Source organism: Gossypium raimondii, chromosome 4, assembly GCF_025698545.1.
Source record: "Gossypium raimondii isolate GPD5lz chromosome 4, ASM2569854v1, whole genome shotgun sequence".
Taxonomy (NCBI): domain Eukaryota; kingdom Viridiplantae; phylum Streptophyta; class Magnoliopsida; order Malvales; family Malvaceae; genus Gossypium; species Gossypium raimondii.
This window is the reverse complement of record NC_068568.1, coordinates 9,141,666-9,167,151: the sequence shown is the minus strand read 5'-3', so window position 1 is coordinate 9,167,151 and position 25,486 is coordinate 9,141,666. Positions and strand designations below refer to the sequence as shown.

Genomic DNA, 25,486 nt, shown 5'->3' with positions numbered 1-25,486 from the left:
TTCATTGGTATTGAAGCATTACTTTGGAACTGCTGAGGCCTAACCGACACAGAGGGTCTTCGCGGATGCAGCTCAGTTTGAACCTGCGCATGCGGAGGCGTGAAACCTGGAGGATAAAGTGGTTCGCCATTGTTTTCTTCCTCATTAATAATCACAGGTCCTTTCCCCTTATCTACTCCCTTCAATAATTGCGTCATCTTAGTTATCAGATCATTTTGAGACTCTTGCATCTTTTGTACCATGTCATGCTGAATCTTTTCTATTTGTTCTTTCATTTGCGCCTGCAGCTGGTCTTGCATTTCCTTTTGAAGTCGCTCTAGCTTTTCCAACTTTTGGTCCATAATTTTTGACTTAGCTTGGGTGTCGCAACTTTGTCGGTTTTCCAGGTTAACTGAAATAAATTGACTCAATTAGACTCTTTCAATGGATGCTAATGCATGTAATGCCGGTGCATAAAATGAATGCCTAGAGAGACATTGATTTTGATTCAATTACATTTAGGAAACTTTTCTAGAACGAAAATTCCTTTACATAAAGCAGATGCATGTACGGCCTCGCCTTTATATTCCTAGAGACAACATCAATCTTTTCCTTCATCTGCATATTTGTGATAATCTCGCCAATTTCCAACAGACGCCACTGCTAGCTTCTTTTCTAGATCTTGGTCGTCATCTTCATAAGACTCGTCAACTTCTTTAAGGGAGTTCGAACGTCGAAGGCTCTTAGACAATCGTCTTGAATCCTCTGGCCACGAAGCAAGGTCACGAACGCTTCCATCGTCCTTCTTGTGTTTCTCAGAATATATTCAGGCAATCGTATTGTTTTCTACTTTATCAAGGAATTCGTATTCCATGACAAGCTTTCTAATTTAGTAATTGGATTTGAATCAATATCTCTTTCCTAAGATCCAAATGCAATGCAATCATAATAAAAACAAAACAAGATGGGTTAGTACAAAACAGAAGCAAACAAGAAAAATAGAGTACCTATTCGGGTAACCACTAGGGGTTTGAAATAGCTCTACCTAGGGTGGGCTTTTAAGGTCTTCTACATGCGGTTTGGCTCTAAAGTCAAGGTACCCGAACCAGCAGATTCCTCGATCCTCACCCATTATAGGCTCATATGGACCGAGTTCGGTTCAGGGGAATACATTTCCCTATGGCTGCACGGAGATGAAAATCTCACGAAGACATAGGTACGGATGTATCCCGAAAGCGATCCACTATCCTGCACGGAGGTGAAAACCTCACGAAGGACTAGTTTTTCACTCCCACTTAAAAGGTGTGACCAACGGTCATGCAATGCAATGTGCAGAAAGATATAAAAATTTAAACTGCAAAACTTGATGAAAACTATAATTCAAAACAAATGAAATGCAATGAGAGGATCGTAAATTTAAACCAAGTTTTCAATTTTCGACAAAAAGACAAAAAATAATCAACTCATGGCTTGACTCACTTATTTAAGTTCCCCAGTGGAGTCGCCAAGCTGTTGACACCATTTTTTGATGAAAACGGGGTCGACTTAGGTTTTGAAAAATAAAAACGAAAACGGGAGTCGCCACTGATCCTTTTTTATGAGGTGTGATCAGATCACCTCAAAAAGTGGTTGTTTTTAATAAACGATTTAATTTTATTAAAACAATGATTTTGGTCCACGAAATTTAGAAAAACGGGTTCGGGAGTCGGTTACGCACGAGGAAGGATTAGCACCCTCGATACGCCCAAAATTGGTACCTAGTTGATTACTTAATGTCTTAGTGTCGAAAAACTGAAAACTTTAGAGAGATTTAAAATACGATCCTTAAAAAAAACTCGGATGACATGGATTGAAATTCGAGAGGATATTTGGCTATTTGGTTAAACGAGAAAAATCGACACCCAGCACCTTAGGGCACGTTTTCTCGAATTTCCCAAATGCAAAACATTGCCTTATTTCGAAAATTTTTTAAAAGGATATTTAGCCATTTGGTTGAACGAGAAAAATCGACACCCAGCACCTTAGGGCACGTTCTCTCGAATTTCCCAAACGCAAAACATTGCCTTATTTGAAAATTTTTAAAAGGATATTTAGCCATTTGGTTGAATGAGAAAAATCGACACCCAGCACCTTAGGGCACGTTTTCTCGAATTTCTCAAACGCGAAATATTGCCTTATTTAGGAAAAGTTTTTGATGCGGGGTGTCAACATGTGCAACAAAACAATAACGAATACGACAAGTTGAGAATAAAGAATATCAACAATCATCAACAATGAAATAAATAAATAAGAGTCGAATCAATCACATAATATCAAATAAATAGAAGAATAGAATTAAAATGTCCCTTTTTAAAAATAATAATAATAATAATGAACATGTGAATAAATAAATAATAACAACAATAAATAAGATGAATAAAATTATGAAAATGTAAAAGATATACATGTATGTACACATCAAAGTTTGAAAATAATGAGAAATATATATACAAGTAAATAATGATAATTTATATAGATATTAAAATATATATCAAAAGTATGTATGTATATATGTATTTATAAAAAAACATATATGATATAGATATATATATATATAGGTGTGTATATACATTGTGAAATATATTGAAAATATGGGCATATATGAATTATATATATGTAAGGAAAATATGGATTTTAAAATATAAAGAATATGTATATAGATATAGGCGTATGTATGTGCCAAAAACTAAATATAAAAACATATTTATGACTTTGAAAATGTACATTTATATATATATATATATATATATATATATAGCAAAACATATGTATATATATATGGTAGAAACGTATATATATTTAATGTATATAACAAAAATAAGATTAAAAAGTAGAAATAAATAAATGATAACAATAATAATTAATAATAATAGTATTAATCTAATTAGTGGAAGAGGATTGAATTAACAAGCAAACAAGATATAGGGACAAAATCGGGAGCAAAAATAAAATTACAGGGTAAAAAACACGATAAAACAAATAAAAAGGACTAAAATCAAAATGCGCGTAAAAATTAGGGACCAACTGAGTAATAAAACCCAAATATGGACACATGTCCGTCGTTTTAGCGCATCAGTGAGCCAGCGACGAGATCGAAAAACAAACAAAATTTTGGGGATAAATTAAAAGAAAACAAAAATGAACAAAATGAGTAAATTTAAAAGAAAATAAATGCAAAAGGACCAGGATCGCAAATAGACCTTTTGTCCAAAAACACGCGGATCCTTAATGTCCATCGGGTCGGATCTCGGGTCTCCTCAAAACGGCGCCGTTTTGGCGCTGAAGCTCCCCAAATGAAACGATGCCGTTTCAATATTAGTATAAAAGTTGAATTTTTTTCTAAAAGGCTCATTTCTTCCTCCTTTTCAGAAAAAAAAATTATTCTCTCTCAGACTCTCTCCCTTGGTCATAGAGTCTGGCAAGTAGCCGGGCCGAGGGCCATCAAGACCGCCGCCGCTCGTTAATTTCGCCCCATGCACACCAATGGCGAAGAGTAAAAAAGTAATATTTTTACCCCGTTTTTAGATCTCAGCCTCCTAAATACGGCTCCGGTTTCGAAACACCCAAAAAGAAAACAAAAAGGAAAGGACCACCGGCCTTTCAACTACCGAATCTATCGCCGGAGAAGAAGCCTCCGACGATATAGGCGCCAAACGATCCCGGTGAGTGTTCTTGAAGCCTTTTCCTTTTTCTTTCTTGTCAAAATAGATTCGTAAAAATAAAAATAAAAAGAAAAAAATGAAAACGGAAATCAACAATAATATCTAAATCCACCTTTTTGAACTTCTTTTTTTTTTTTATTTCTCTTCCAAAGATTTCTTTTTTTGTATTTCAAAAATCCCCCCTTTTGATTACATTTTTCCGGCTCTTATAGCCGATTTGCACTAGTTATACTACTGTTCATATTACTGTTTCTTTGCACTGCTATTGCTTCTTTTTTTGCAGGTGGGGTGAGGTCAATGGAAAGATTTTCCATCTTGGTGCAAAGTAGTACCAGGAGAGCAGACCTCGGGCGGTGGGCGTGCTGACACCGCACATGGGGGCAACGGCGCAAAGGGGCATTAGGGTTTCTGAAAACTTTATGTTGTGGGCTTGTATTTGGGTTTAATTTAGATTGTTGGGCTGGGGCAAATTTGGGCTTTGTACAATTAGAATAAGATGTTTCAACCTTATTACACTGCTTCTATTTGACATTGATTAGAATAAAGTTTTTTAACCTATAAATAGATGTAGTCTAAACTCCTCTTGTATCATTCGAATTCAACATTAGTGAATTTTCTTCTCCTCTGCCCGTGGTTTTTTCCCGAAAGGGTTTCTACGTAAAATCTGTATGTTCTTATTTTTCTTTCTTATTGCTTTGCGATCGTTCTATATAGCCATTATCGACATTCAGTTTTTACATATATAATTACACCAAAACAAAGTTCATGTATCATATTGCACAATGGATCAAAATTCATGTATAATTTTAAAATTTATATCTAATATTAACGATTTAAAGTTCTCATGCCTACAACATAATACTCTTTCTATGAGGCCAAACGGTTATTCGCGAGTAGAATGCTGCAACTAAATTTATATTTATGCAGAGGCCACATTCTAAAATGGACTGATAAAAGAAGTCGAATAGCCTAATCCTACATAAGATATCTACATTTTATAATTACAATTTAAAATGCTAGAGGTGTGCAAAAAGTTGGTTAAGTCAAAAAAATCGATCAAACCAAACCAAACCAAACCAAAAAAATCGAAAAATTTCAGTTATTTTGGTTACCTAATCCGATTTAAATGGTTAAATCAATTTGGTTTCAGTTTTGAGAATCCAAACCGAAGTAACCAAATAAATTGATTTTATTTTTAAATTAATAAATGGTTTTATATAAATGTAACAACCCTTACTCGAGCTCATACCTAAACTCGAGCAAGGAATGCTACATTTTGGGACAAATACTTTATTCAAGAGTCAATTTTTATTATTCATGTTCTTCTCATCTTTTAAACCTTTTTAAAGTCATTTAAGGCTTTTTGTAACATTTTTAGGCTTTCTCTAAAGTTTGATTGTATTTGGAGTTCGTTTAGGACTTTTTCAGATAAAAAAACAAGGCAGAGGAAAATAGTGCTAGTATCGCAAATTCATAGGACCAGTGTCATGAGACTAGGTTCTTTGATGCTCATGTTGCAACATCTTGTGACTAGTGTCGCGACCCTGAGTCTTCTTATGCTAAACAAGTCAAAACTTCTTTATTTTTGTGCTAAGATCAATAACACATAACCCCACACATGTACCAATCAATTTAAATCCATATAATACTTCATTAATTTATCATATAACAATCACTCACTTAATGTCCCAACAATTTCATTTAAAATTCTCTTACATATTAGCAATTCCATCACTTATATAAACTTCTTAGTATTACAACTTTCTATTTTTTCCTTCTCCTCCTCTTCATTCCACATCCTATATATATATATATATATATATATATATATATGAGAATCTATAGCTTTTAGTGTAGCATGCCTATATGTAATATTAATTATTCATTCACCAATTACACATATACTCTTAGCAAGACGCCTACTTGAGTAGTAACTACTAATTTATTTATAACTCATTGTACAAAATTCAAAATTAAGATCTACTTGTTGTTTTTGAAACTAGAATAAATGAATTTTTACTATAAAAGTTATAGAATTTTTACATAAGTCAATTAATATAGCTTTTTTTTCATTTCTTCCCTATTCTCTTGCTTGGCAGCTCGACCCTTCTTCACTAAATATTATTTATCTTTCAATACAAGATTTGTATAATGTTGTTTATTTCTCTTAAAATAGACTCATTATGTATAATTTTCATCTCCTAAATATTTTTGTACAATTTTTAATGATGTTTTCAAAGTCAAAATAGGGAACCCAAAATCAATCTAACATTGTCTCACTTAAATTTATTTATCTCATAATTTATAATTCCAATGGTTACACTGTTTATTTTATACAAAATTTCACCCAATAGGATTTAATTTCATATTTGGTTCAATCTCTAACTCAATTTCTATAATTTTGGGTGAGTTTTAAAGTTAAGTTCTTATCTTGTCCAAAAATTGTTTTAGTGAAAATATTTACTTTTCCATGATTCTTTGCATTAACTTTCAATTGGATGTATATAATCATTATACTTTTGATTATTATTCAATTTAGTCATACCAATCATATGTTAGTAACATACATTTATTTACCTCAACATTTCTCATGATTAAATTCACATATTCTATTTAGTCATACAAATTCAATGTCTTTATATATAATTCATTCTAATAATACTTTCTATTTCTACTATTTTGATTAAATTTACATATCATACAATCTAATTAGAACATATCTAACTCAATTCTTTGAAATACAAATAAAGTCAATACGAAAACTAATCTCTTTTATCAAGAACTTCCTCCCTTTGCTTCTTCAACTTTAGTACTATCCTTCTTCTTTTTCTAATTTTCTTCACTTCCATTTACTAATTTCTTATTTCTAAATTGATAATCATACTCTTTAGGATCTCTACTTCATTTTTTCTATTTAGTTCTTATGAAAATTTCTAAATAAATTTTTTTCTATTCATTTCTAATTTTTTTAGTTGTTGCAACCCGGAAATATCTAATCTTTTAGGTCCACTCTGAAAACAAAGGTACCTTTTTGATGGTTTTTGTGCTGCTGCGATTATACTATTGTTTGGAGGGTTTTTGGACCGCCGCAAAATATGTTCAAATCCGTTCAGTTATTTCAGTTTGTACATATTAGTCCTATAAAAACTGAACACACTCCTCTCAAAATGCTTCTTACAAAATTGAAATCCTCCTAAGCAAAACTAATTATTTTTCACTAACTAACCCAAAAGTGGAAAACCAATTTTTTCTGTGGCACCAACAGTCAACAAACGCACACGCTGCTGCATTTTCACCATCAATGGCGGCGACTACTCACACGCCATCATTTCCCAATACCCTAAACCATCCTTTGACGCAAAACCCATTTTCCCGACTACCTTTTTGCCCCTCAGGCCCTCCAAAAATCTCTTCAGACGCCACTCTCTCTCCCTCAAAGCTATGCTCTCCCAGAACCCCGCTAAGACCCTCAACCTCACTTTTCAACACTGCTTCACAAAATCCCTTGATGTGTTTCTCTACTGCGAGGATACCAAGGTTCAAGACATCATGGAAAAAGTGAAAAGAGGCTCTTTTATTTGTATAGTAAGCTTCAGATTACAGGGAATGTGGAAGCTTATAAGGAGGCTCTTGAAAGCTAGAAGAATTCCATCATTGGGTACGCCATCAAGGCAAATAATATTTTGAAGATTTTGCAGCATTTGAGGAAGTTGGGTTGTGGTGCTGTGCTTGTAGCATAACCCATGTATGACTTGAGCCAAGTACAAATTTATAACCCAACTACTTGTTATAGCAAATAAAATAATCCAATAATCCAAATCCAATCAACTTAAAAAAAAAAAACCTCTCCCTTGGCGTTTAATACCCCTAAGCTTTGCTGCTGCTAGCTGCAACTTCTCAACTGCATCTCATCTTCATAAGTTGGATCACGGCTGCTTCTGCTCCATCTACTCGTCTGGTGCGTGTCCGTGTCAGACGCCGGCACGACAGCGGTAATAGCCTTGTCGGTGCTTCATACTTCATTGTGAGTTTTCTAAAATCCTATCTGAGTTGTTTTGCTTTAAACCAATCTTGTTTGTAATGTTAATTCAATATATATGATGGGACATTGCTGTTGTAGCTTCTAGCAAACTATCAGGAAGAATGTTTTTTTTTTTTCATTTTAGCCATGATAGATATTCATTGCAACTTTGGCATCGAGATGATGATGAATGGTTGACTTGCACAGACTCACTCCAAGAGGAATGCCATTAGTGAAAATTAACTGAATTTGATCACCTTTGAGGGACTATGTTTGTGAGAACCATTTATTTGATCTCAAATAAAAATTAAATTAAGTAAGAATCTGAAAGAACTCAAAAAAAAATTCAATTTATTGATTAAGAAAAAACAATAAAATTTTTATCTCCTTTTATAATTTATATATTTTTAAAAATTATAAATTTTTTATTTATTCCATTTCTTGAGGCCATTTCTTTCGGATCCTTCTTTTGATTTCTTCTCCAAAACCATTACATTTGAGATACGTTTTCTTTCGTTATTTCATTCATTTGAACTCAGTTTTTTGTTCTATGTGTTGTATTTGTTTATGGTTTTACTTCTCTTATTTTTAGGGTTTTGAATATTGGTATTCGGATTGTAGGATTTGGGCAATCGTTTTAATTTTATTTTTCATTTTTTGTTCTTCTTTCAGTAGCTACCAATCATTTCGTCTAAAATCTGGTCTTATTTTTCCTCTTTGTCATTTTTAGCTTTTGCTTCATTTTCTTTGTTCTCTCTTATTGTCTTAGATGGAAAGTGATAATCTTGCACACGTAATCCCAATCATTCTTTTTCTTCCTTTTCCTAGTCCAATTTCTGTATTGTTGTTGCTGTAATTCAGCCCCCCCTTTCTTTTTCTAGGCAAAACTTGCTTCGGAAAGCCACATTATAAGTCGGCCAATTTACCAAAAAAGCTCATTTTTTAAAAAATTACGAAAATGGGCCGATTTTTTAATTATTTACCGGAATGGTCCATTTTCCGCGAAATCGCGCCACGTCGTGCGATGTCGAGTGCGTGACGAGCATCGCGTCCACATCGGTAGCGACTGCGGCGTGGAATGAAATCGCTTCTCAAGGACGCGATTTCCTTCCACATCAGCAGGTCGCGTTGACGTGGACGCGATGCCCTGTCATGTAGCGCAGTACCGGGGACGCGATTTTGACGCTGATTTTACGTTTGGGTTTTCTGGCTTTTAGGGTTTAGGGTGCAGGTTTTTTAGGGGTTAGGGGTCCCGGAAAATTTTTTTTCGAGTTGACGTATCTGGTCAAATAGTGGGAAATCGCTTCTACCAGGATGCTATTTGAGAAGAAATTGTGAAATCGTGGCCTCGGGGACGCGATTTCGCTATAGTGGTCATGTAAGAAATAAATTTTTTTGACGTTTTCTGAGCAAATAGTATAAAATCGCTGATACCAAGATGCCATATGAGAAGAAATTGTGAAATCGCGCCCTCGTGGACGCGATTTCGCTACAATTGGTCATGTAGGAAATAATTTTTTTTTGATGTTTCTGAGCAAATAGTGTCAAATCGCACCCTCGTGGATGCGATTTTGCTACAGTAGCAAGTTTGGGCTGAGGCTATAAATTAGGCAGAAAATGTTCTTAGAATGCATAACTCACAGCAAAAACATTTTAGAGAGGCTAAGAAACTTAGAGTTTCAAAATGAGTGAACGTATTAGTGCTGTTATTTACTACGATGGTGAGGTTTGCCACACCGAGAATGGTGTTGTCTTTTTGTCGGAGAATACGGTGCGATTGTCATTTAGCCAAAACATAGATTTGACAGAACTCCGTAAAAGAATTAGGCGTAAAATCTTCGGAACGACGCCAATGAAAGTTCTGTCAATGACGTATCGATTTTGTTCTTCTGTTGATCCGGTGACATATGACTCGTTCGACATAAAAGGTGCTCGTAGCTTGGAGACAATGGTGCAGACTCATCTTGTTAGCGGAGCAACTTATATTGAGTTATATGTACAATTTACGTCGCCAACTGATGTACTTCCGTCCGGTGTTCGAGATGTATACACGACCCCTGGCTGACACTCAGTTAGCGTGTTACAAAATACGGAACAGCCCATGTTCGGTAGTGGTGTCGAATGCACATCCCCCCAAGACACTCTGTCGGTGGATGGGACATGTACGTCGGTGGCTCGACGTTTGACGCTGGAAATACGAGCTGGGGAACTGCATCAAGTTCTACTGGATGGTAATTTACATCCAATTGGGGACGTTATCAAATGCCTAGAAGAAGGGATGACGTACTACCTACGAAATCAACCGGTGAGGGGACGTCGTACACTGCAGATGATTGTGGGTTAGAAGGTGACTTCGATGTGGATCCACCTCGAGAGCCCGGGCCGGATGGTGCAGAGGTGAGATTATTTTCTGAACCGGAGCCTATTCCAACAGAAGGTGAAGATGGTGATAGGAGTGCAGATGATGAAGAAAATCCACGATTCAGAGCATACTCACCTCCAGCCCACATGCATAATGTCGATCTGTCAAATGATGATGCGTTAGAGTTTCCAGATCTACCACACCAGGTGCGCGATCGTACAAGTTCGGGGGTAGATCTCGGTGAACTTGAAGTTGGTAATCAATTTACCAATAAGGATAGTTTTATTGGTGCTTTGAAACAGCATAGCATCAAAAACGGCGTTAATTACCACGTCGTTAAATCAAAATCTGATAAGTTTGAGGCGAAGTGTGCGGTGCAAGATGGCACATGTTCATGGAAAATCGTCGCCTCGTTAAGGAAGAGGACAGGGTTGTGGGAGATCAGAAAGTACAAAGGTCCACATACATGTGCTGCAGGTTAGGGTTTTTAGGTAAATTAGGTTAGGGTTAGGGTTTTTAATTAAATTAAGTTAGGTTAGGATTTTTAATTAAATTAGGTTAGGGTTTTTAATTAAATTAAACTAGGTTAGAGTTTTTAATTAAGTTAAGTTAGGGTTTTTAATTAAAATAGGCTAGGGTTAGGGTTTTTAACTAAATTAGGTTAGGGTTTTAATTAAATTAAATTAGGTTAGGGTTTTTAATTAAATTAAATTAGGTTAGGGTTTTGTATTAAGTTAAGTTAGGAATTAAATTAAATTAGGTTAGGGTTTTTAGGTAAATTAGGTTAGGGTTAGGGTTAGGGTTTTAATTAAATTAAGTTAGGTTAGGGTTTTAATTAAGTTAAGTTAGGGTTTTTAATTAAAATAGGCTAGGGTTAGGGTTTTAACTAAATTAGGTTAGGGTTTTTAATTAAATTAAATTAGGTTAGGGTTTTGTATTAAGTTAAGTTAGGGTTTTTAATTAAATTAAATTAGGTTAGGGTTTTTAATTAAGTTATGTTAGGGTTTTAATTAACTTAGGTTAGGTTAGGTTTTAATTAAATTAAGTTAGGTTAGGGTTTTTAATTAAGTTAGGTTAGGGTTTTTAATTAAATTAGGTTAGGGTTAGGGTTTTTAATTAAGTTAAGTTAGGGTTTTTAATTAAATTAGGTTAGGGTTAGGGTTTTTAATCAAATAATGTCAAAATAACTCGGAAAGATTTCTATGTGTATTACATCGTCATAAACTTCTATTTCATTACATCAAATGATAAATTTTAATACGGTAATCAATGTCTATGACCGGGGGGTTCGGTTCCACATGGTGGCCGTCGACGGTTACGTGCTGGATTCCTCCTTCCTCTAGCTTCCTGCGGCGGTTGTTCTTCCTCGGGTGGTGATTGTTGTTCTTCCGGTTCGGCATCTGCTTGTCGGACTTGGGAAGATGATCCACCTTCAAAGAATAGTGTATATGGAGGTGTTTGCATCATGAACGGCGACGGAGTTTGAAAGCCATGCGTTGCTGGCGATTGGTAAAAAGGAGAGCTCCCCGACGGCCCCCCTTGCGACCCCTCCTGCCCGGATGGCCTAGTTATCGATGGTCCGCTCGGCATTACAGGAAATGGAGCTGATCCGGGCATTTGGCTCCAATCTGTCATAGGATTCGGAAAAGGATACATGTATGGGTTAGGGTACATATAAGGGCTAGGAAACATACCTGGCATCATAAGGAAAGGCGATTCCGTGGGTATCATCTGTTGAATTGCTGCGTCAGGTGACTGCGTCGGTGCTCTCGTTGGGGACGGTGATTGCATGGCCGCTGATGATGAGCCGGGTGAATGTCTGGGCCTCGTTGATGGGCTGCCCATCGTAGTCTTGTCCCCTTGGATTTAGAGGCCCGCGCCTTTCCCTTCCGACACGTATTTACCGCTGCCTCTCCTCTGGCGTAAGTAAATACGACTTCCCATGGATCCTAAACCATGGCATGTATTCTGGAACGCACGCTAACTCGGGAACGATGATTTGTTCCCGAGTAGGTAGATATTCATGCCAATTTTCCCACATTTCCGTGTACTCTGACCAGTATCTAGGCCAATCCGTACCTAATAGCCGAATGTCGATTTTGTGGTGCTCGTCAAACACCTCAGGGTCCGCAGGGATCGATTGTCTACATCCAAACTGTCGTAGGACTCTGTCTGTCTGGTGGGGCTCCACAGTTGCATAGTTGATCAACACCACTTTCACGTGCCAAGCGTCCGGATTTTGTAAAACTCTTCCGGATTCTTGCCGGATTGCGGATCCTCGTATGGTGTCCATTGAAACTACATGAACATGATAGAAATATTACTTATTTACATAATACTAAATAGTAAATACTAAATATCAATCCACTAGCGAATGTATGGAAATATCTATTTGCAATAATACTTACTTCTGCTTCCTACCGTTGGTCCAATAGAAGCCGTATATCTTCAAGTTCAGACGATAATCCACGATAACTCGCCGGATGGTTCCACCTAATTAAATAAATTTTTAGCATACTTTTATTCTTACAAAATCTACATAACAATTTCAAAATGTAATATAAAATTTACCTCGTTATGAGTGGGAATGTATATGGGTGGTTCACTCGAGGACGTAGAAATGGAAAGCGAAACCGTGCCCATGATTGCAGTAGTGACAGGCATCCTCCGATTTTTGCTCTCCTCGGTTTGGTCGCCTTGCACATCTCCCGATATAATGTTGCCAAGACGGCAGACCCCCAACTAAATTCACCGGCTGCTCTAAAATCAACGAGTTTTAGCAGCCACCTTAGATGTACACGGCTCCGTGACGTGTCGGCCATGAGATAGCCTCCAATTATTTGAAGAATGTATGGTCGAGCATATCGGATTCTTTCAATTTCGGTTGAATTTTCATTCAGATCGGGGAAGGTGGCACATAACCAGCCCATCTCCACCTTACCTCCATCCATTTTATCCGGAACGGCGTCCAAAAGCTCGTAGCACACCGCCTCCCAATTGCTAGATTGGGCAGACCCGGTCACTGGGTGCCCGTCCACCGGCAATCCCAAATGTAGATGGACATCTTCTAGAGTGATAGTGCACTCTCCACATGAAAGATGAAATGTGCGCGTCTCAGGTCTCCACTTCTCGATCAACGCACTGATCAGTTTCGGCTCCAACTTGCATCCCTGGCCTACCGTCGCCATGTGCCAAAATCCCGCTTCCCGCAGGTAGTTCTCTACTAACGGTGATGGAGGAGCATGCATATTCCGAATATTGCATTCTAATACCCGATCTTCAGCCTTTTATAACAAAAAATAAATTAATAAATATCTAAAAATATATAAATAAAATTTAAAATTTAAATTTAATACTTACCATGTTCATTTGCTCCACCGATATGTGATTCTTATCAAGACGAATCAATGATCCGGCCATTGTTGAAAATATTAAAATTTTAAAATTATTTTAAAAAATAAAAATTTTAAAATTTTCTTAAAATAATGAAATTTAATGGAAAAGAAATTTAATATGGATTTGGAGATTTTTGAAGGAAATTGAGAGGATTTTGGAAGGATTGAGAGTTTGAGAGAATTTTGGAAGGAATTTGAGAGAATTTTGAACGAATTGAGAGAATTTTGAAGGAAATTGATATTGAATTTGTTTGTGAAAATAAAAGGGTGGGGGTTTATATAGTAAAAAAATTTGACCGTTGGGGGCAGCGGTCAATTTTTTAACCATTGAAACCTTGTTCACGCTGTCCACATCAGCGTCCACGTCGGTAAACCTGGCGACGTGGAAGGAAATCGCTTCCCCAAGGACGTGATTTCCTTCCACGTCAACAGGTCGCGCTGACGTGGACGCAATGTCCTGTCACGTACCCTGACATCGCGCTGACGTGGCCGCGATTTCGCGAAAAATGGCCCATTCCGGTAAATAATTAAAAAACCGACCCATTTCGGTAATTTTTTTAAAAAATAGGCTTTTTTTGGTAAATTAGCCTTATAAGTCATATTTAAATGTGTTAGTGGTAGGTAGATAAGCAGTTCGATGTTTTGATAGGATAGGTAGATTGAACATTCTTAAACAACGAGTACCACAATGATAAATTTGTTAATCTTCAGGAGCTACTCAAAAAAATTTTAAACATTCTTAAAGAACAAGTATCACATTGATACTAAACATGGTTGTGCTTTGAGATGATTTAGTGGTTGTAGTTCTCATTCCCATGCACCCCCCCCCTCATTTTAGCATATTGCATGGCCATATAAATGTGTGAATATACTATATATATCAAAGCGCACATATTCAAATACATGATATATCAAAGCATATACTCAACATGAATTTGAATTTCAATTCATCGACACCATGTGCTAATAGTTCTAACTGAGATCGTAGATGCAAAAGGAAAACAAAAACAACAATTCAAAATAATGACAAAATAGAAAGGAAAAGAAAAAAAAATTGTACCGGGTGACCCAAGGGTTGAATAGCAACAATTCAAAGGTACAGGGACCTAGGGTGCAATATTCTCCTTTTCCCTTTACACTCGGCCATTCTAACAATTTCAACTTGCCCAAATTTGTTAAAACTGTTGCTCCACTTCTTCTTCTTCTTCTTCTTCTCTTTGTCTTTCACCTTAGTCCTTTCTGCATTCTCTCCTAAAACCCGTTCCTCCCTTCTGTTGCCCTTTCTTTCTTTTTTCTTTTATTTCTATTCTTTTTTCCTTTTTCAATCTCTGTCCATTGGTCGTCGGTCGGAGTAAGGTCTCCCTCTCTCGTTTTCGCGCTGCCGCTGATCAGTTCGCCTTTCTCGGTTCTCAGGTAATTTTTAGGGTTTTTTCTAATTATATTTGCTGCGATTTGGGGTTATTGATATTTGACTGAAATCGTTTCTTTAAGATGGACCTCTTCGTCATTTTACTAAAACTGTTTTAATTATGTAGCATTTTGCATCCATTAGCCTTCAATTATGCTGATTTTATCGGCAATTTTGTGGGTTACAAATAGACTCAACCCTCCAATCATATGTCCTTTGAATCGAGTTTAAAGCTGTTGTTGTCAGTTAATGTGTAAGAACTTACTGTGCATTTTAAGCATGTGTATCGAGAAGCCAATCAATTTGCAGATTTTATGGCGAAGTCATGAACCAGCAGGTCATATGCTGTTAAGGTTTTTGAAGACCTATTCCCTGAAGTTCAAAAATTATGCTTGAGTGATATGAGAGGTACCAATTATGTAAGGTCTGGTAGAACTTACGGCCCCGTTGCCTTCTTTTAATTATAAAAAAAAATAAAAATCTAAAATTGAAGCTGTAAACTGAATTTGTCAATTGCTATCGTCATTTTATCATGTTTGGAAAAAAAATTGAAGCAAACTAAACTCGGTTTGGTCAGTAACGGACCAAAACTAATTTGGGTTGGTTTTCTGGGTTCTCCAACTAAGTCGGTTCGGTTTCAGTTCCTTAAAAAGGGGAAGTCGGTTAAGTCAGTTTTTGATTTTTCTGCACTGAACCGACTGATTGCTCACCCGTAGGTTTTACTTTTCTTGTTTTTAGGTAGTTGAATATTGGTATTTGAATTGCAGGATTTGGGCAGTTGTTTTTTCTCATTTTTTTGTTTTTCTTTCAGTAGCTACCAGTCATTTCGTCTAAAATCTGGTCTTATTTTTCCTCTTTGTCATTTTTAGCTTTTGCTTCACTTTCTTTGTTCTTTCTTAGTGTCTTAGATGGAAAGTGATAATCTTGCATACATGGAACTTGCAATTCACCAGGTAATCCCAATCATTCTTTTTCTTCCTTTTCGTAATCCAATTTTTGTACTGTTGCTACTGTAATTCAGCTCCTCCCCCCCCCCTCCCACCTTTCTTTTTCCAGGCAAAACTTGCTTCGGAAAGCCTTGAAGTGCCTGTTGGGTAAGTATTAATCTCATAAATTTCGTTTCTGCCTTAACCAACCTTCTCCCTTTATTGGATGAAAATATGAATTTAGCTTCTCTTTTGTTACTAATGTAGATTGGCATTGCTTTGCATGACCTGGGAAAAAAAACTAAAAATATTATATGAAATACAACACGACACAAATACATAAAGATACCAAAATCTATATAACAGAAATTATTAACTTATTAGAAAGTATTATCCACGTTTGAGATTCATGTAGACCAAAGTTAAGAATATATATTTTTTCTTTTCTATAGCCCAAGTTTATGCTATATAGCATAACCTTGGTTATAACCTATATAATTAACATTATTAGGATTTAGGAACACTTGAAAAAGTTTTGAGTTGAGGAAGTGTACTGAATTTGGTGTTATGATTAATATGTTTGGATGAAATCTGCTTGCAATGGTAGACATAAAGAAATATACTAAGGTGAACAAAGAGCTGAAATACCCTAAAAGGTTTATGAGGACCTATTTATAGTACATTCCATGGGACTAAAAATGGAACTCTGTAATAACTTAAACAGATTCTTGTCACCAAAACAAAGACCTGCTTCTAAACAATGCAATTATTGCCTTCAAGGGTCACCTAATTTGAACATTTAAATAAAAAAGAAAAGATGTAATGACTTTTCCGATGGGTGCATTAGTTCTACCTGGAAGATTGCAAAATTTAATGACACAAAGATTTGACCAATAAAAAGAACAAGTTGTAAACTTAAGACTAAAAGAAAATAGCATTGTCAAGCACATAATTATTTTTTTGGTCTCATGATTAATCTATAAATCAAAATATCACTAAGTTCTTGGTCTTCATTGGTTGCACCATGTCATAGACTCGTGGGTTAAGTTTTATATTGTTGTGAGTGTTAAAGCATAAGCGATTGTTAACATTCTTGTAATTGATTACCAAGTTTTGAATCATGTAGCAATTCCTCTATAGCTACAACCAGAATTTTACGTTGCTGTAAACTTCATCAGATATTGTTAACATAAATAGTTCCTCATTATCTTTGTCTGTGCTTTAATTTGGAGACTAAATTGTCTTCTTTTGCTCAAGTCGATGACACATAGTCCAAGAGCAAAATTTCAATGCAATTTTTTTCTTTTCACCATACCTTTTATCTACCAGTTGCGTAATCATCAAGGATGGGGAGGTTATAGCCTCGGGTAGAAATCGAACCACTGAGACACGAAATGTAAATAAATCTTGCCCTTTTTTTCATCAGTTTGACGTTTTCATATTATGCCGCTTTGATCTCGCCTTTCTTCTTGTGTGCATGCATGTTTATGGGAAACCTTTTTGCTTGTTTATGCATAATTTTCTTGAGACTTGGCTTTCATATGCTTTCCATCATGTAACAGTAATCTGTTGGTTGTTGCTAGTAACATAACTTATTATCTGGCCTGAAATTGAAGAACAATCCAATGTTGTTGATTATTCTGAAGGAAAATTTGATGTAAAGATGTACATGTCATTAAGCATGAATGAAATTAATTAGATTTGTACAAGCAGCATTATATTCTTAGCCAAATCTAACTAAGAAATATCCCTTGGTCTTTTTTTTATCTTTCATTGTTTTAACTTCCACCAGGTGGAAGTAGATGATCTATAGAGATGGAAAATGAAAATTGATCTAATATTTCTTAGCCAAAAGTAGTACTACATTTGTTGATGTTAGCCCATCTTTAGCATGCTCAACTTTTTTTTCAGGATACTTATGTTGGCCTCAAGAATATACAATATCCTCAAATATTATTTGTAAAATTTTTGAAGTAGTAACAATGAAAGGCTTGTTGGTTTGTTTATTTTGGGCTTCCTTGTTCTGTATCCGTGGAGTTTTTTTGGTAGTCTTCCGAGAGCAAAACTAAAAATTGTGTTTCTTTTTTGGATCTCAGACAAGCAAGATAAACATGCCTCCTTTTCTGCCTCCTCTTCTTATTCACTTTCCTCCGTTTTTTTTCAATGGCTAACTTAATTTTGATCTCTTCTTTTCTATTATCATCTTACTATGAGCATTTGTTTTATGTTTTTCCTTGGCTTTACAAAATTTTTCATATGAGGAAAATATTATATGAATCCCCACCCCACAGTTATGGGTGCAGGTGGCTGCCTCACAAAATAGTATTCATTTTACACAAATTTGACCACAAGTCAGGAAAGTTATCACTTATCATACTTTTGGTCATGTCCTGAGTCTCTAGACTTCTGTTATAGTTTACTTTTTGTGTGTCGATGGACTATTAGTCAAAATTACTTCTTCCTTGTTAGCTCACGTAAATTGTACGATTTCATTTTTCATGGTGTAGGCAACAAGGCATGCAGAAATGGAAGCCATAGATAATCTTCTAGAGATGTGGCAGAGAGACGGACTTTCAAAAGCAGAAGTGGCTAAAAACTTTTCACAATGTATTTTGTATGTTACATGTGAACCATGCATAATGTGTGCTGCAGCTTTGTCATTTCTTGGTATGGTTCTTTTCCAATTACAATGCTTTAGTGTAGCAATACATTATTATGCATATATATATATTTTTCTGTTATTACTTTTTTCATTATCCTGGTTTTTGATGGATATTTTCTCATTTAGGCATAAAGGAAGTATATTATGGCTGTGCAAATGAGAAATTTGGAGGGTGCGGATCAATTTTATCCTTGCATTCAAGTTGCTCAGAGCCTTTCATCAGGTTTGTTTTGGAATTCATTCTTGCATGCAAATGTTTACCTTTTATTTTGTATTATTTTAATCACCATTGTTTTTCCATTTTCTTCATCTAGTTGAGTTTCAACTTATTATTTTATGACGCTCTGAATTTGTTATCAGTATAAATATATTGCATGTGAAATATTCTCCCCTTTCTTTTTGTCTTTTCTAAAGGGAGAAAAATCACCAATAACAAATGAAGTAATTCCAACTATTCATCACAGTTGAATTAAGGTAGCTAACTGGTAACCAGCATATATATAATCAAGTAGTAGAAACCTTCTGCAATCTGCATTTGTTGTATTCATACCAAACAAGTGAATTGATTCCATTTACTTATTAGTTATATCTAGTGGCATCATGCAATTTGCTTATCCTTTTCTTTTCTAGTTTCTTTGATGAGTAAATGTTAACATAAAATATATATACTATTTTCTTTTTTAGAAATCAATTTTATTTTCTGTTTGCTAAATGCATTAGTTGGAATTTTCTTAGTATTCTAACACAACATCGTATCTTTGTATTTTGACTTTTTCTTCATTTTCATGCCCATTTCTTTGCGATCGTGCTTGTATGTGTCTAAAAATAATTTGCATTTTTTAGTTTTTGAAAATGAGACACATTGTGACCTTCCTAAAGTACATGAGCCAAGGTAATATAAAACAGATGTGATCTTCCAATCTTCAAACTAGTGATCTTTTGAGTTAAACCAGGTTCTGAGTATAGATTTGAGCTAATCAACGGATTCACCTCCTAACTGCCACTCTCGTGCGATCAATGAGGCCTCATGGTCCTCTTGGATCATCATGAGGTGGAGTGATTATGATGGAAATCACTAAAAAGTTTTGTTAGATCGTCAGTTAAGCATAACTTTAATCGAGCATCGCGCTCCGAATTAGTGGAGATAAGCTCACTCTGATAATCACCCAAGATAATAGCATGTAATGGAATTAAAGAGCTGAATTTAAAAAAGAAATAGAATATGTAAGTTAGATCATTGAACCAACAGAAGATTCTTTGTCAGTTTTTAGGTATCCTGTTTTCAAGCTTTTCCTTGAAGTAAGACTAACCTCCTTAATGTTTGCATTGTTTTTTCACCCTCTCTGTCCTGCCTTGCCAATTCCACCACCTCTTTGAATCCTCCTACCCTTTTTGAAGCAGACTTTCATCTTCTCTTCTGAAAAAACTTGATTTATCCATGTTTTCTCTGGCCTTTACATCACTAATCCCTTTTATTGCATTGCTATTTGGCTTTCTCTGCCCCGACTATATCATTTTATGGAAGGACAACATTTCTCCTTCCCTGTATATATATTGAATGTTGCTCTAGAAGTTGTCGCAGTGATTGTTACATTCACAGAATAAATGACAATTCTGGTTGCTTTTCTAATTCTAAACTAATTTGAGACCAGATCCTGAAGGACTCTTTCTCTCTCTCTATAGAAATAGAGTGTGGGTAGCTTATAACTTATTAAGCTTTTTGAAAGATAAAACAGACCAAAAAGAAAGTGCTTCTATATGTATCATCTCAAATAATGTGTAGAAGGGAATGTCATCCTTGTTAATGCAATATTTCTTGATATTGTGCTCATATTGTCTCTTCATTGGACTTTTCTTTTTCTCTAATATGTGGAAATTGATAACCCATTAATGCTGAAATTTCTTTCTATCTGCATTCATCCTCTTTGTTATTGGAACATTTTGCAATTCAAATGGATGCCTTATTTTAAATATTTCTTTGTTCTTTTAGTGATAAAGTTCCACAAAGAGGTTTCAAATGTACAGGGGGATTAATGGCCTCAGAAGCAATCTCTCTTTTCCGAAGTTTCTATGAACAGGGGAATCCTAATGGTATGTAATTTCTGCTTCAATGCGTTGGGGAATTTCTAGTCTATTAAGTCAGTTTATGAAAGAAAGAAATATAAACAAAGAGTTATCTAGGAATGCTAGGTTAGTAAGAAAATTCCAACCTCATGTCAAACATTGTCCAGAGTTTAAGACCGCTATAGTAGTGGAGTTATTATCTTAGGCGATCCGTTTGCTCCAAACTCGCCTAAGTCAGCCTTTACGCCCAAAAGTGAGGATTCCTTAGAACTCCTCCAATGCACCAATTTGTATAGCGGAAGCGATTGTGCCAAAAGAAGCTACAAAAGTACAACAGAAAAACCAAAAAAAGAATGCACACAAAGTGTTTGAGTAAATGCTCAAGGAATTCTATTACTCTTAAGAATTCACCTTACAATGGATGAGTACAAATGAGGGGAGGCTCTCTATTTATAGTTGAGCTCCCCCAAAATCGACGATAAAGATACATTTACATCGACGGACGAGATTCACTATATCCCTTGATTTTAGGGATTTACAAGATTTGCCATATCAAATCAAATCTAATCTTTACAAGATATGATTCTCTCTATCTTCTAAGATTAGTTACTAAAATTAGCCTAAGTTGTTATGTCTTCATCATCGGGCCAACCAGGCTTCAATCTGATAGGCTTCTTCAATAGTTCTTTGAATCGGGCCAGTTCTCGTGGGCTAAATGTTCCCCATCTAATCGATAGACCTCCATGGGGCGCTTCTTGTGCCATGGTCACGGGCTTTTCACTTTGGCCCGTGACATTCTCCCCCACCCATTCTCGCAATGCCCTCGTTGCGACTTCTGGATGACACTGACTTGATTCACCTTGAAACGTTCTCGTTGCCTCGGCTTTCTCCCGACTTGTCTTGCAATCGGGTTGTCCCTTCCTTAGGAACCTATGCCTCGGCTTCCGTCGCCTCTTATCTTGAACCGTTGCACTCGTTGGTACATTCTGTTGGCAAGAAGTCTCCGCTTTAACTTGCCCTAATTTTGACTTGTTTCCACTGGAATCCCCTGGATTCTCATATTTTGGCTTCGTAGCACCCATAGTCCCTTTGCCTCATTGCTTATGAACTTTGAAAGAGCCCCTACGACCTTGCCAAGCCAACAAGTCAGAATTTAAAACACTATCAGAGTGTTTACAATGTACCTTACTCGTAGCATTTACTCGTCTAGACTGTCTTTGCATCACTCCTTTCCCCTCGAAGCTCGATGCGCAACCCACCTTTCCCAAAGGTGTAGGCTCCACAGTCGATCCCGCAGGCTTCATATTGGTCCCTTGCGCCACTAACACTTCCGAAGAGGCTTTCGTAACATTCCGTTTTGACGATTTAATGCTTCTCCCATACGAAACATTTTCGACTAATTGGATTGACGATAACACCTTGGTCCCAACCTTCATATCCCGATGCACCGGCACAATCGTTTTTGTTGACGGACCGGTGACAATATGGATTTTATCGGCCCATGGTTGCAGAGTTGCCTGAATCCTGTCAAGGAAGTTCAAGCCAAGCACATAATCATAATCATCCAATTTGATTACCTCAAAATCTTCCTTGCTCTTCCATTTGCCGATTTGTAGTTCCACATCACGAACTACTCCCATAGTTGGGGCTTTCTCGGGAGTTGCTATCTTGATCTTCTTATTCGATTTCCTAATCGACAGACCAAGCTTTTTCGCAGCCTTTTCCGACATGAACAAGTCCGATGCTTCCGTATCAAAAAGAGTACTCCGCTTCTGACCCGCAATGTTGATGTCCACAAACATCAACCCTTTGCCACCATTCCTCTTCACAGGAATGAGCACCATCGAATTGACTCTCGATGTCTTTTCCTCAGTAGGCTTCGCCTCTCCCTTTGGCTCATCTTTCTTTTTGATTGCCAAAATCATCACTTTATTCGGACATTTTCGCGCCATGTGTGGTCATTGACAAAGGAAGCATTTTATCTTCTTCCTCTTGTCCCTTGGGTTGTCGAATCCCCGATTCGCATCTCGTGGTTTCCCATTGTCACTTGTGCCATCGGTACTGTTGCCATCATCGCTATGTCCCACTTCATCTTCTTCATGGTTTCTCTCACCATTGCCCTTTCCACTGGGCTTAGATGTCTCGGGCTTGTCTCTCGCTGGACCAAGCTCAATAAATGACTCTGCTTCTGCCATGACTACAGTAAGTTCAGTGATTCCTTGCCTTCGCAACTCATGCTTTGCCCACGGCTTTAACCCATCCTCGAACCAATAGAAAGCTTCTTTCTCACTCAAGTCAGAGATTTGAAGCATCAACTCGCTAAATGCCCGAACATACTCCCGAACAGTGCCTTGTTGCGTGAGACGACGCAACTTTGCTCGAGCCTCCTTCTCGGCAAACTGAGGGTAAAACTGCTTCTTCAACTCTCTTTGGAACTCCTCCCAAGTCCCAATTGCGTTACCATCACGTTTCTCATCCGTGGACCTACGACGCCACCACAAGAGAGCTACATCAGTAAAATAGATTGAAGCAGTGTTTACCTTAATGACGTCATCCTCGATGTCCATTGCTCGGAAGTATTGCTCCATTTCCCACAAGAAGTTGTCCACATCCTTACGGATTGTGCACCCTTAAACTTCTCCGGTTTGGGAACATCCATTGCCTGTTGCTTCGGCCTTGAAGACAACATCCCATTACTCAAAGCGGCTTTGTAAATCGTGAGCTCCCCTTTGAGCTCCTCTATTTCTTTCTTCATGGCTAACACCATATCCTCGAGATACTCATCCCTCTCTGCCAGCTTTTCCTCAGTGGACTCGAGTAATTCCTTTATCTTTTCCCTATTTGCATCGAGAGAATCCAACACAAAATCTCTGAGTTGCTCTTCCATCGAGTCAAACCCATCCGTGCGTCCCTCGACCAATTCAAACGTCTCTTTCACGTTCCCTACGGATTCCTCGAGATTAACCATTCGATTTTCCAAAGCTGTCAGCATTTCCCTCGAGCGACTGGATTTTCTAGCCCTCTCACGGGTCTCCATTGGCTCACTCTGACCAACGACTTCTTTTGACATCCCAACGGTGCCTTTGAACCAACTCGAATATCGCTTGGTTCAAAACTTGGCTCGGATACCACTTGTCACAGAGTTAGACCTTTTGTCTCGCAAACCGTGCGGCCTTAGGTGATCCGTTTGCTCCAAACTCGCCTAAGTCAGCCTTTACGCCCAAAAGTGAGGATTCCTTAGAACTCCTCCAAGGCACCAATTTGTATAGCGGAAGCAATTGTGCCAAAAGAAGCTACAAAAGTACAACAGAAAAACCAAAAAAAGAATGCACACAAAGTGTTTGAGTAAATGCTCAAGGAATTCTATTACTTTTAAGAATTCACCTTACAATGGATGAGTACAAATGAGGGGGAGGCTCTCTATTTATAGTTGAGCTCCCCCAAAATCGACGATCAAGATACATTTACATCGACGGACGAGATTCACTATATCCCTTGATTTTAGTGATTTACAAGATTTGCCATATCAAATCAAATCTAATCTTTACAAGATATGATTCTCTTTATCTTCTAAGATTAGTTACTAAAATTAGCCTAAGTTGCCATGTCTTCATCATCGGGCCAACCAGGCTTCAATCTGATAGGCTTCTTCAATAGTTCTCTGAATCGGGCCAGCTCTCGTGGGCTAAATGTTCCCCATCTAATCGATAGATCTCCATGGGGCGCTTCTTGTGTCATGGTCACGGGCTTTTCACTTTGGCCCGTGACATAAGTATGCAATGGAAAAGTATTAGTAGGCAAGATTATACTACAAGCTTATAATAAACTTTGTTAAGTCATTTGTGTAGATGTGATTAATCTCTTGTTAGGAAGGTATTATACCTGCTCATTTAGCTGATATGTTTTCTTTTGTTTAATTCATATATGTATTATATACAGAGGTCTCGTAACATAGCAAGGTTTGGATTGTTGTTTCAGCATTTTCTTTATTTCCTTTTTTTTTAAGAAAAAGAAAAATTATGTCAATCTTATTATTTATCAATTTACTTTTGGTATCTTTCAGCTCCAAAACCTCATAGGCCTCTCGTTCAAAAGAAAGTTGAGTGATAAATATAGGTTGGTATTTTCTTTTCTAAGTGATTTCAAAATACTTCTACTCTTGCCTAGTTTCTTGAGTGATGTTCTTTGTTTCTAATTTCTTGTAAGGGTTTTGGTGCTATAAGGTGATTTAGAGCTGATCAAATGTTGGCGATAGAACTGTGAAGAGAAAATCAAATAACAAGTCAAGAAAAAGCTGGTTGGAGTTTGATAATGGTAATGGTATCTTGTTCTAGTGTGCTGTCGAATGTCAGCATCGGATTTGTCAAAGCCACATTATAAGTCATATTTAACTGTGTTAGCGGTAGGTAGATCAACAGTTCGATGGTTTGATAGGATAGGTTGCTTGAACATTCTTAAAGAACAAGTATCATATTGATAAATTCGTTAATATTCAGGGGCTACTTATAAAAATTTTGTCAACTATTTTATAACAAATTTGGGCTTGAAGGGTTTCTATTAAGATTTTCTTCGGCGAGGTATTTTACTTGTGTATATGTGCATATAATTCCAATGTATCCTATTTCTAAGGCTTTGGTGCATCAGATTTGAAGTTATTTTGATATTCCTAAGGAATTTATAAATTTAACAATTCATACTTTTTATAATTTTCAAATACATATTACATGACATAATTTAAGGTTATTAAAATATTTTGAAGCTATATCTTATCTAATATTTGGTCATGGGATCTATTAGCAGATTCTATTGGATTATTGGTTCTTTAGGTGACATAATTACTTTTCTTTGGAATAAACTAGTTCTGACAAACATATCATCTATGTATATAATTGTAAATTGAGACTATGGATTAAAAATATGTTCCATTATTTTTGAAATTAGGTGGTTTTTTACTTCATGCAGTACTAT

General features: G+C 36.6%; 1 protein-coding gene across 6 annotated transcripts; it reads left to right on the top strand.

The window, feature by feature from the left end:
* Nucleotides 1–14,502: 14,502 nt before the first annotated feature.
* LOC105780428 (tRNA-specific adenosine deaminase TAD2) lies at nucleotides 14,503–25,079 on the top strand. Of its 6 annotated transcripts, none has more exons than XM_052629346.1 (10): nucleotides 14,503–14,871; nucleotides 15,176–15,274; nucleotides 15,767–15,819; nucleotides 15,923–15,960; nucleotides 17,122–17,188; nucleotides 18,300–18,459; nucleotides 18,581–18,677; nucleotides 20,445–20,545; nucleotides 24,582–24,634; nucleotides 24,725–25,079. In XM_052629346.1, the coding sequence occupies exons 3-9, from the start codon at nucleotides 15,775–15,777 to the stop codon at nucleotides 24,623–24,625; spliced, it is 552 nt and encodes a 183-aa protein (XP_052485306.1). In that variant the 5' UTR covers nucleotides 14,503–14,871; nucleotides 15,176–15,274; nucleotides 15,767–15,774; the 3' UTR covers nucleotides 24,626–24,634; nucleotides 24,725–25,079. The 6 variants fall into 6 exon arrangements, 4 of the variants coding, with proteins under 4 accessions (XP_052485306.1, XP_052485305.1, XP_012460208.1 ...); XR_008195095.1 differs by lacking the exon at nucleotides 15,176–15,274 and adding an exon at nucleotides 24,458–24,477 and having other exon boundaries at nucleotides 14,504–14,871; nucleotides 24,742–25,079; XR_008195094.1 differs by lacking the exon at nucleotides 15,176–15,274 and adding an exon at nucleotides 24,458–24,477 and having other exon boundaries at nucleotides 14,505–14,871.
* Nucleotides 25,080–25,486: the final 407 nt, after the last annotated feature.

Excerpts from the sequence above, each read along its gene's own strand:
- LOC105780428 (XM_052629345.1), top strand. The coding sequence starts at position 15,775 with ATGGAAAGTGATAATCTTGCATACATGGAACTTGCAATTCACCAG. Across the intron at positions 18,460-18,580 it reads TGCAGCTTTGTCATTTCTTG|GCATAAAGGAAGTATATTAT; the intron begins GTATGGTTCTTT and ends TTTCTCATTTAG. Across the intron at positions 20,546-24,581 it reads TGAACAGGGGAATCCTAATG|CTCCAAAACCTCATAGGCCT; the intron begins GTATGTAATTTC and ends GGTATCTTTCAG.